Source organism: Glycine soja, chromosome 15 (assembly GCF_004193775.1).
Source record: "Glycine soja cultivar W05 chromosome 15, ASM419377v2, whole genome shotgun sequence".
NCBI classification, from domain to species: domain Eukaryota; kingdom Viridiplantae; phylum Streptophyta; class Magnoliopsida; order Fabales; family Fabaceae; genus Glycine; species Glycine soja.
In genome coordinates, this window is record NC_041016.1 from 27544230 (window position 1) to 27556661 (window position 12432).

A 12432-nucleotide genomic window follows, 5' to 3' on the forward strand; every position below is an offset into this window, starting at 1 on the left:
ATAGTTTTATATGAGGGAAAGTAGATACTACTTTGTTTCACAAAGATTATGGAACCCTAAACCCTAATCATCTAGATATATATGGATGATATCATATTCGGTTGTACTATTGACTCTCTGTGAAAGGATTTTTCCAAGTTTATGCAGGCAGAGTTCGAAATGAGTGTGATGGGAGAATTGAAGTTTTTCCTTGGACTTCAAATCAAACAAGCAGACGAAGGCATATACATACATCAAACAAAGTACGTGAAGGAACTCCTGAAAAATTTTAGATGGACGATGCAAAATATATGAAAACTCTCATACATCCAACCACTATACTTAGACTAGATGATGATTCAAAGAAGGTGGACGAAAAGACCTACAGAGCAATGATAGGATCTCTTTTGTATCTCACTGCGTCCAGACTTGACATTATGTTCAGTGTATGTCTCTGTGCCAAATTCCAAAAGGAAATAAGGGAATTTCATTTATCTATTGTTAAACATATATTTAGATATTTGATTGGAACTCCGAACCTTTGTTTTTTGCTTTAAAAGAGAAAAGGAATACAAGTTGCTTGGTTACTGCAATGCAAATTTTGTTAGAAATTAAGTAGAACAAAAAAGCACTAGTGGATGTTGCCACTTCATTGTTGGATGCTTTGTTTCTTGGACAAGCAAGAAACAAGGAACAATAGCTCTATCAACAGCAAAAACAAAGTATATATCAGCCACAAGTTATTGTTCTCAACTCTTGTGGACCAAATATCAGCTTGAGGACTACAACTTGTTTGAGAGTAACATTCCTATCCTTTGTGATAATATTGCTGCCATTGATCTGTCTAAAAATCCTATCATGCATTTGCGTGCCAAACAGGTAGAAATAAAACATCATGTCATAAGGGTGTTCAGAAGGGTATTGTGGAATTACAGTTTGCATGCATCTAAGGAAAGCTTGCTTATTTATTTACAAAACCCCTTACTGAGGACAGGTTAATCTCATTAAGAGAAAGGCTTGGCATGCTCCCTATGGAATGAAGTTTCAAATCTATGTGAAAGGTCTGAACACACCACTATGCGTCCAAAGGACCTATCGTCCAATGCGCTTAGTAAGAACTAGTGCACTACACATATGCATCCAACATATGGACTATGACCACTAGACGCAAGTTTAATAACATGCAGTGTTTTAAGAGTTTGTGTGTTGAGTCACTTAAAGCGGGTCAGATCTTTATTTCAAAAGTCCCACTTCGTTTCAACTTCCCCCCATGTTTTCTTTCTCTTCAATCCAAGCAATTAACCATCACCATCATAAACCATCTCGACCTTTCACTATCAAACCTTTTGAAACTCTCTGCATTCTTTCTCCCCCTTAGAAAACCTTTGCACCCAAACCTTCTCGTTCTCTTAGAATCTTAAAAAAAACCCTAGAAATTTCCAAGAAATAGAACCAAATATGAACCACCCAGTCTGACCCAGACTTCAGGAACAACCCACCTTTTGCTTCATCCAAAGAAGGTGAAGTTGTACAAATCCCCAGACCTACACCAATGTCTATCATTGCTGCAAAAGTCTCAGTGAAAGACAAGGAGCCTAAGGTTTACATTGAACACTTCTTCAACATCGATTCATCGGAGATTGTTGGCTACGTCATCAAGGCACGCCTCATGTTATGCTGCATCCACCATTTCTTTGAAGACCCTAAGGTGGTGGTGCCTGAACTCATCTGCGAGTTTTAGAGGACAGCCAAGGTCTACTACAACGAAGTCATTGGCGAATATTTTGTTGGCCAAGATCTTGGCATATCTATAAAGTTGATTGCTAAAACTATTGCCTAAGCCATTGGGTGAGTGATGAGGAACAAAATTTATGAACAATTGGGGCAATGAACTTGAATACCACATTGGTCACTCGTTGTGGGGGCCCAACAGGGCCAATATTCCTAGGAAGTATGGTACCCTACTAAACAAGGCTATCATCCACAAATAGGGGTCTAAGGACTTCTTGTCCAACGCCCATAAGTTCCTTCTGTATCACTTGATGGAGGGAACTCTCTTTGACTTGCCCAGATTCTCTTCAATTGCTTTGCAACTAAAATGTTGAAGGACAATAGCATTGAGAAGGACATCTATCATAGCATTGTCCTAACCAAAGTCCTAGAGGCTCATGGAGTAATAAGGAAATTCTTGTACGAGACTCCTAAAGAAGTATAAGGCAAAATATATTTTGATGGGGTGTTCTTACCCAAACACAAAGCCTTTAGTCGGGAAAAAATCTCAAAGATAAGGTTGGTTGATGATGTCTCCTTCAAGCAGACTCCCCCAGTGGATGAATCCATTCTTTCTGAAATCCACCAGAAATTTAGACTCAACACTGGACGTGATGACCAGTTGAACGTAGTATGGAAAACTACTAATGAAGACCAAGTAGTGGACGTAGACACAATGGCTACTCAAATTGAAAAAAGAAGTAAGAAGAAGATGGATGCACTTTCGTCCAAGGCTGCTCCTACACCCCAATGTCCACCACCCTCTCTAGTTGCTCCCAAAGCAACAGGTGCCATGGCCCATGTCTCAAGAAGGGCAGTGTCTAAGAAGCAACAACCATCATCAACTACGGATCACTTAAGAGAGCTAAGTGAAATTGATGATGATGAAGATGGCTTGGTGTTTAGAAAATGCAAGGTTGCACCACCTTTGGATGATACCTTTATGCCTCAAGTGAAGAAGGTAAAGCCAATACCACAAGCCCTTCCTCCTTCAACTCAACCTTGCATCAGCAAGTGAGAGAAAAAAGGTGCTCAATGGACAAAGCGTCTAGTAAATGAGCAAGTTGATGTTGCTGCTGCTCATGACCCTCAATATGCTAAAATCCCTCCCATTCGAGAACAAACCTCCACAGTCCCACAGTTTGAACACAGTTTAAGAAGAACTGGGATTATTCACCTCAAGAAGAAGAAGATAGCTAAGTCCAATGATGATATGGACGATGAAGTTCCACTACAAGCACCTCCATCACCCATCCACCTTAACCGCTTCGTTTATCAAGGACCACTTGCCATAGACCCCAATCTCTCCGAAGAAGACCTTGCACGGTTATGATTTCCTGTGACCTTTCTCTCTGAGAATGTGTATAGCATTCAAAGGAGATTGGATGCGGATTTCCAACCTACAACTAATTGGACGCTACTGCCTCTGGATGTTGAGGAGGAGATTATCACATGCCCTCTGTCCATGCCCAAAGACCATCAAACTAGAAAGATAGGTTACACTAAAATATATAATATATTAAAGAATATTAAAAGTAACATAATATTTATTATATATAGTTAAAAAAACTAAAAGTTTAACATTAATTATAAAATGTGTTAAACCAATAAAAATTGTTTTAAAAAGTATACATATTAATATTCAAATTTTATATATTAAAACTAATAATTATGCTTTATTTTTTTATATTTATGTATAACCTTTTTATTCCTTTAAAATATAAAACTTTTATATATAGTTTTTTTTCTCTCAACATGGTTCTTGTACCAATTTTGTTTGATCTTTTCACTTGCTTGAACTAAAGAATTTTAAACAAAAAATAATTTTGTTGGAGGATATGTCTAGAAAATTTTGAATCCAAGCACTCCTACCCAATGTCATGCATAATATATTAAATTGTTATACTCCTACCTAAACCATTCCTTGCGTTGAGATGCAACTAAGTGTGTATGCTACTTTTGTTACAGAATATAGGAAAAGTTCACACAGATTGGTTGAAGTGGTACTTTGTTGTTGAAAAAAGAGTCTCACATCAGTAGTGTTTAACTTATGTTACATACTATAGAAAAATCTTGTATAAGTAGAGTGATATGATGTTGAGAACAAAGAGTCCTACATCAAATTGCATACTAAACATTTGAACTTTTCATCTTACACAGGAGGAGTGTACTGTGTTGCAAAATAGCAAGAGTCCCACATTAATAGTACTCAAAATGTGTGCGTTCACAATTCTATAAAGTAAAATACTTTCTCTGGTTAAAATGTTTGTTTCATCTACTGAGTCTAAGAAATGTAGTGATTAGTTAAATATTTTTTTAGCAAATTTCCCTAACCCAGTGAACCTTTAGTTATTGTCAGTTTATGGAATTTTAGGTCGAATTATCAGTCTAAAGTCGATTTGACAACAAAATGATTTCGTGATCAATTTGAATCTGTTGGCAGGTCAGTACTCGGTTGAACTAGTTCAACCAATTAGTCCAATCCAGTTTTAATAACCATGACTATAGCATGCATTTTGATTGAAACCATACTAATTAAAGCAAAATTTTAGTGCATAAGGTTGAAATATATCCTATAGAAAAAGGTTGAAATATATCCCTCGCATATTTAAGGATGTTTTGTTGGATCAATAATTAGTTTAGAAAAAGGATTAGGCCTAAGCATGTAACCTTGTAAGGGAATTTTCCTGACAAGTATGTGGAGATTGGGTACCTTTTTCTTTATTTATATTTTTGTTGTTCCTTGTTAGTCTTCTTTTTACACTACATAGTATCTCTTTTAACCCAAAATCTTTGTAATTATCTTCTTTTTATTATATTGAATTTCTTATTTTCTATACAAAACAAGTATTGTTTTTGATTGTGTGAGATCCTAAGCAATGATGTTTTAGTATTACATAATTGAGTAAAATTCTCTTTGCATGACTTTTCTTGTAGTTTGAATTACTTTTTTGTTCAGCTTTTCATTTACTTTCAACTATGCATGTGACTGGAGGTGGATAGTTGATTTAAAAAGTTGGATTTGTCTTAAGCCATTTAAGCTTTTAGTATGCCTGTAATTCAAAATAAAGTGAACACTAAAAATTTTGAAAGCTGGTATTGCAACAAAGAAGATAAAATACTTATAGTAATAAAAACATCTTACGATTGATTTTTGTACGTCGATATCCGGATCTTGGAGGCTTTTTCTTATGTATTGATGGGAATTGCAAAATAGCTGCATCAGTTAAACATATAAAATATGTCAGCATAATCAACCAAGTCAAAGTACTACATAATTTCATTTAAACCAACAAACATGAAATAATCACTTTGATGATCCACACCAAGTTAGCAACAATAACAATCACTATAGTAATAGTTCACTGTTGCACTTAAGTATTGATAAAATGTTGGCATAAAATAAAATAAAATTGATCCTATGCTTAAGGATAGAAACTTCACTTTTGGAGAGTTATTTCAATTTGACTAGTGTAATTTTAAATCTTTGGTATCTTGAAATTTTAATAGAAAAACTAATTAAAAGAGTAAAATTAATGTATTCTTACTGTATGTTCCATCTTGTGCTCGAAACCATTGCCTAGAGAAGACAAAATCTCGCTTTGAATGCCACCTAGATATGTAAGGTTTTGAGAGGAAATTTATTAATGGACATTTTTAAAAGTAAAACATGGATTAAGTCACAAATACAAATACAAATTAATAATATTCAATAATAAAAATACAAATTAATAAAGAAACCGAAAATGACGTAGATAATCAATGATATATAACTCATGGCAATTAAATTTCATCATAAATAACTATACCATGTATAGACACACACACAAAAAAACTATAAAATAATAATACATCTCTACTATAAAGATTTACAGGATGAAGTTCAATTAATTCAGTGAAGTTGATAGAGCATGCAAATATTTATCTATTATAGCAATCCACACTTAAAAAATTGAAAAATTCTTGAACTATTTTAAAAAAGAATACCTAATTGTTTTTTTTAGAATTGTAAATACTAGTAGCAATTTATTTGCAATAATTTTATGGCCTATTTGGTGTTCAAGATAGGAAGATAGGATTCCATAAGCTACCTTGTCATACATTAATCCATTGCATTAATTCGTTTTCACATAAGAGTTTTTAGTTTTTTCAAATTTATTTATGGAGTGGATCATATGATTAGATATCACTTGGTGGGAGCCTATCCCTTGATTTCTTAGGTTTCATTATTTCCACAATTAGTGTGGATTACCTTCTTTTCATATTTATTGATTGTTGTTCATGGGTTTTGGTCTACTCCCTCCATCATTTCTTGCTGCTTTTGTTCTTTTTATCTTCCTTGATAATATTGTAGCTTGTTGGCCTATGATTGATAGGTAAGGAGGTGACAACTTAGTTAGGATGTCTTTGTTCTATTTTGATGTTTGGCTAATTAATTATTTTTATTAAAAAAAGGTTTAATTACTTATTAGGTTCCTATAGTTTTATCATTTGTACCTTTTAGTCCTTATAGTTTTAAAGTGAGTTTTTAAGTTCTTATAGTTTACATTTTAATTGTCTTTTAGTTTTTGTAGTTTGAAAGTGGTTTTTTTAGTCCTTATAATTTATATTTTAATTTCCTTTTAGTCCTTATACTTTATATTTTAATTTACTTTTAATCCTTACCATCAAAATATGAGTAATATTATCAATTACAATTAATGACAAAAATATTAGCAAGTAATTCATAACTAATTTATCGTAAGATAATTTGTAATGAAAAAATAGTTGATAATTTATAACTAATTTGTAACTAATTATTTTTATATAGTTTTTTTGTAGTAAGGACTAAAAGGTAATTAAAATACAAATTATATGGACTAAAAATACCACTTTTAAACTATAGGGACTAAAAGAAAATTAAAATACAAACTATAAGGACTAAAAAGACCACTTTTAAACTATAAAAACTAAAAAAGAATTAAAATGTAAACTATAGAAACTAAAAAAACCACTTTCAAACTATAACGACTAAAAGGTACAAGTCATGAAACTATAGGGACCTAATAAGTAATTTAACCTTAAAAAAAGATATTATATGTATATCATGTTAGCTTATCTAACCTTGTTCATTATTTTAAAATTGATGAGCTGGGAGAGTTGGGTTAAGAAGAAGTGGAATAAGATATATAGATGTTCTTCGTTTTACAACCTCAACCCAATGCTAAAAATTATTCTTCCTATTTCTAAGAATCATAGATCAAGATGTTAAAGGAAGATGGGGGAACTATTTTTATAAGCTTTCCAATTTTGAGCATAGATCAACCTGAAATATGGAATAATAAAAAATCCAAGATAACAAATAAAATTTGTCTCACTATCATAAAATTTCGTTTAGATTGGTAAAATGAGCTTTTAAGAGACAAGTAATGGTAAAATTATTTGCCTAATGATATTCCTATTAAAATTTGGAAATGTGTAGGAGGACAAGATATTATTTGGCACACTAAGCTATTCAATAAACTAGCTTATAAGTTGGGGCACATCAACAATTTAAATTGCAATCATAGTCATAGTTACAATTTCATCCTAATCCTTGATAATATGAAAATTGTGGACAAATGAGATCAATGCAATTGCAACTGTAATTGTAATGCAGTCCTAGAAATTCCTAAAACCTTTATATTGCAACCAAAATCACAATCACATACAATTTTTTAATTCTCGGCCACAATGGCAAAAGGGGACACATGAAGCATTTTAGGTTTGTGCAACGTGAAACTATGGCTGAGTCAGGCATTGTAATTGTGGAAAAGAGATTAAGGTTTATAGATACCAAATTAGGTTTGGTAATTGTGTGCCTAATATAGATCACACACTATTGTATTTATATTTACATGAGGTACAACAATATTACAATAATGATAATCAAGTTCTAATCACATATACTTGTGTTGAAACTAATTTAAGCATGTGCTGCATGCGTTAAAGGTACTACATCTGACAAATTCTACCTAGGGAGACAATATTGGTGTGGCACCTATTGAGGAAAAAGCGACCAAAATTAGTTACTGTTTGGACATTTGAAAAAGTACTATTGGAGGCACCAGTGAAAAAAGTAAGTAAATCATATGGTTCCTAGCCTTTCAAAAATAGGTAGAGAAAAACCAAGAAGAGCATTAGAGAAAATTATTAAATGGGATCTCATTGTGAATAATATTTATAAGAATTTGATTTTTGATCTAGCTCAATTTCATTAGTCATGATTCACTAGACAACCTCACCTATGAAATAACACTATTGTTGTTGTTATGGTACTATCTACCAAGTTGTCTATTATGTGTTGATTATTGGATAGGAGCTTATTATGCTTGTATCATTTTTCACTTTTTTTTCTCCCTTATCATCGTATCCTATACACTCTTTTGTTATCACAACCAACAAATGAACCTTAAAATTTTCGAAGATGTCAACATGCACTAATTACCGAGTTAGATACTTAGGATCGTATGTTCCATAAATAACATCATAATGTCCATCATAAGTTTCTACCAACTCCAAGTCACCCATCAACATATCCCACCTGAAAAAGTAATTATTGGAATGAATAAGTTCTCCAATATGTTATCAAGACTCTCAAATACTTCTTATAGACAACTTACTCATATCTTTTTTGTCGTTCAGTGTTTAAAAACACTTCAAAAACACTATCTGCAGTTGCATCAATAACACCAACGGACTTAACGAGGACACCCTTACCATTCTGTAAAGCATAAAAAGAATGTCAAAGCAATTTCAAAGATAGAAAAAATAGGAAAACAAAAGTAAGAACTCATTCAATTGTTATGTAATATAGTCAAGTATTGTACTTTTACAACTTTGTTAGAATAACATACATGAATTCAAAGATAATAAGTTTTGAAAATATATGATGAGAATTAGTTCACCCATGAGTCCCAAAATCTTATGTGCATACATACCTTATGACTACAAACATCCTCAAAGATTCTAATGCCTGAAACCACAAACAAAAGGAATCTAGAAGGATAAGGATAAATCTAACTATAAGATTTTCAATTATGACCAATGAAATCAACAACTACAAGTAGAAAATATATGAGCACAAGCATCATCATTTGTCATGAATAATTTAAAACACACATGATGCCCAAAGGAAAAAGTCATGCATACCACTACTTAAGTTGCCTTATCCCAAATAATTGAAACAAGTAGAATTTATTATTTGCTTCAATTATAAAGTTAAATGATTTTTTTACAATATGATATCTATGTAAGCAAAGACCACCATATGAGGACTAATTCCAAATTAACAGACTTTGAAATAAACTGATTGGTGAAAACATCCAAATAATGGATGAATGAGTAATAAGGTTTTAACCAAAAAAAACTTTAATAATACAAAATTATTAAACATATACTTGTTGATCATAAAAATGGCTCTTCTAGGGTTAGATATCCCTACGTGATTCCTTAATCCTTGTCTGTTGGCTAGGGCGGCTTCATCCCCTCTTGCGATCATTCCATGGGATTTTCTCATGAATGATGCCCCTGCAAAACCTAATAATTCTCTTTCATCTAAAGTTTTTCGTGCGCCAAGGCAAAAATCCTTTCCCCAAACATTGAATATTTCATGCAATATTTCCGCTTAATCAATTGCATGTTCCATGATTGAAGGGCGATGCTATGACTCTCAATCCCATAAGAGGATTACAAAGTAGGATTAGAAAGCTGCAAAAAACAAATCTCCATGGGCTTTTGATGCTTTCCTAGGGCAATACCCCTCCTAGGGCTAAAGAATTAAATTCTGTATTAACAATGTTATGGCAACCACATGGTCATTCGCGCATGGTACCAATTGGAAAAGGGTTCTTTGAATTCTCTTTTGCATCTATTGAGGATCTTTGAAGGGTCCCTGAGGTGGGGGATTGGAATCTTGACCCAAGAGTGATGAGGAGGCTATTCTCATGGACTCTAAACTTTAATCCAAATGTTGTTAATCACACAAATTCTCAGTGCTGGATAAGAATACATGGTTTGCCCCAAGAATATTGGAGGCCCACAATTCTTTTTGCTATTGCTATTGGCATCGGGATCCCTTTGTTGTTACATGATGCAACAATCAACAAAACATATGGTCACTATGTGAGAATTTTAGTGAACGTTGATTTAGCCAGGGACTTGCATGATCAAATCTTGATTGAAAGGAAGGACTATGCTTTCTTCGTTGATATAGTATATGAGCATTTGGCTTTGTTTTGTTCCTCTTGCAAGGTTGTAGGGCAATCTCATGACAATTGCAAGAAGAAAGAGAAAGATGTTGTTTTTCGTCAGGACCCTCAGGTGGAATCCAAGAAGAAGCATATCGATCAACCCAAGGAAAAGAACAAGGCTATTGTTCTGCAAAATGACGTGATTATCCTCTGGTCCTAGTTATACCGCTAGGGCAACAGTAAACTGTTAGAAAGATGATAACCAAGAACCTAGTGGAGCAAAAATGCATATTGCAGAAGCGAATATGGTTGTTGTTACCCAAGTACCTGGTGGTGTGATAGTGCTAAAAGAATAATGATGCAGTGGGAGAGGTCCAAAAATTTGTTGTTTCTAGTATTGTCGATATCCAAGATGATCTTAACTCTTGTAAGGAATCGTTACATCTAGAATCTCTTGTGATGAAGGCTCTAGTTGAAGATGTCAGTACCCAACGTATTGCTGAGGATATTGGCAATATTAAAGGCCTTTGGGGCGATATTGTAGATGATACGCAACATGTCTCCTAGACAATATGCAGAAAACAATATTCCTTTTGAGGATGATTTTACTGTGGTCTTATCCAAGTCCCAACAGAAGAAACTCAAGAAGAAGTCCAAGGATACTAAGGCTCGGACCTCTGTCCCTCGAACTCGTTCCAGAGCTGGCCCCAAAAATCATACGGATGAAGGCCATTTACTTGAACGCGCGGGTGTGTCCAATGAAGCTACACTTATTTACCTTAAGCACCTTTGCTCAATCCATTCTCCATATTTTCTTTTGATAGCTGAACCATGGGTTGATTCCTCTACAGTTCCAACTCAATTCTGGAAGAATTTAAACCTCAAACTTTTTGCTCTCAATGATCAGGGTTCACTTAGCCCAAATCTTTGGCCCATTTGTAAAGAGTCCTTACATCCAGGTCTTATCTCTTCTTCGCTACAACATATTTCTGTTTCCTTATGTGTGGATAACGAAAACATATATTTTTGGCTATCTATGCTTGCACTGATTACATTTTACACATACATCTTTGGACAAAGCTGGCTCTATTACAGCAAACTCAGGCTGGTCCTTGGTGTTGCCTAGGGGATTTCAATTCTGCCATGGGTTCTCATGAAAAAAAGGGGTGGTTACCTCCACCTCCCTTTGTCTTGTTCAGATTTTCTAGCATTGTTTGACTCTTGTTTCCTGGTGGACTTGTAGTCTCTTGGAAATTCTTTCACTTGGACAATAAGTGAATTGATATGAGACTAGATAGAGGTTTTTGGAATGACGCAAGCATCTCCTTTTGGAATTTTCTCTTGTAATGTTCTCACTAGAGTGCATCCTGATCATACTCCGTTGTTGTTGACTTTTTAGAGAGGTGAAAAACCTGGCCCAGCTTCCTTTCGATTTCAGAAGATGTGGTTGGAGCACAACGACTATGAACAACTTGTCTCTACTACTTGGAACCAATCCATTGCTGGTTGTCCAATGTTTGTATTGGGTAGCAAGCTTCGTCTCTCGAAACAAGCCTTTCGCTCTTGGAATAAATGTTGTTTTGGCAATGTTCATGATAATGTTAAAGCTTGTCAAGATGTGGTTAATGTTGTGCAGCGTGATATTGACACTTCGGTTTACTCTGATGAGTTGAAAGATAGGGAATCTCAAGCTCAGATTGACCTTGAAAAGCTTTATCCATGCAGAGGAAACTTTTTGGAGGAAAAGGGTAAGTATTAAATGGCAGCGTCAAGGAGATCAAAATACAACTTATTTTCACAAATTAGCACATATTAGGCATGCAGCTAAGAGGATGTCAGTTCTTCAAAGTGGGGATGTTATGATGGAATCCCAAGAAGCTCTGGATGTGCTTGGCTTTTTCTCTAATATTTATGGGAGACAATAACTGTGCCCAATTATCTGATCAGTAGAATCATTCTTGCTTCAGTCTCAAGTTAAGACAACTGTTTCCTTACCAATATTCCATCTCGTAAAGAGGTGAAGACTATTGTCTTCATCATGAATGAGGATGTGGCCTCAGGCCTGGATGGATTTGGGGAATGTTTTTTCCAAAGGTTCTGGCATATTGTTGGTTAATCTGTCTTTCAAGTTGTTCTTCAACGCTTTCAACAGGGTTGGATCCTACCTAACATGAATTCCAATCTAGTGGTTTTGATTCCTAAAGTTCCAGAAATGGATACCGTTGATTAATTTCGTCCAATTGCCTTGGCGAACTTCCAGTTTAAAATCATTACGGGAGTCTTAACTGATAGACTTGCAAAAATAGCCCCCAAGATCCTTTACCCCGATCAGAGAGGCTTTGTGAAAGGAAGACATATTAGTGACTGCATTTGTATTGCTTTTGAAGTAGTGAACCTTCTGAAACACCGTTCTATTGGAGGTAATTTAATTTTGAAGTTTGATTTGCGAAAGGATTTTTGATACTTTTGATTG

General features: G+C 34.3%; 1 protein-coding gene across 1 annotated transcript in view; it reads right to left on the reverse strand.

The window, feature by feature from the left end:
• Window positions 1-12432, reverse strand: part of LOC114386621 (protein ENHANCED DISEASE RESISTANCE 2-like) — a 42213-nt gene that overhangs the window by 19912 nt on the left and 9869 nt on the right. Inside the window, exons 8-12 of the mRNA XM_028346651.1 lie at window positions 8709-8743; window positions 8391-8491; window positions 8216-8311; window positions 5298-5362; window positions 4895-4966 (exon numbers count right to left, since the gene is read on the reverse strand). Coding sequence (XP_028202452.1) covers window positions 4895-4966; window positions 5298-5362; window positions 8216-8311; window positions 8391-8491; window positions 8709-8743 — 369 coding nt within the window. The remainder of the gene's footprint in view (window positions 1-4894; window positions 4967-5297; window positions 5363-8215; window positions 8312-8390; window positions 8492-8708; window positions 8744-12432) is intronic.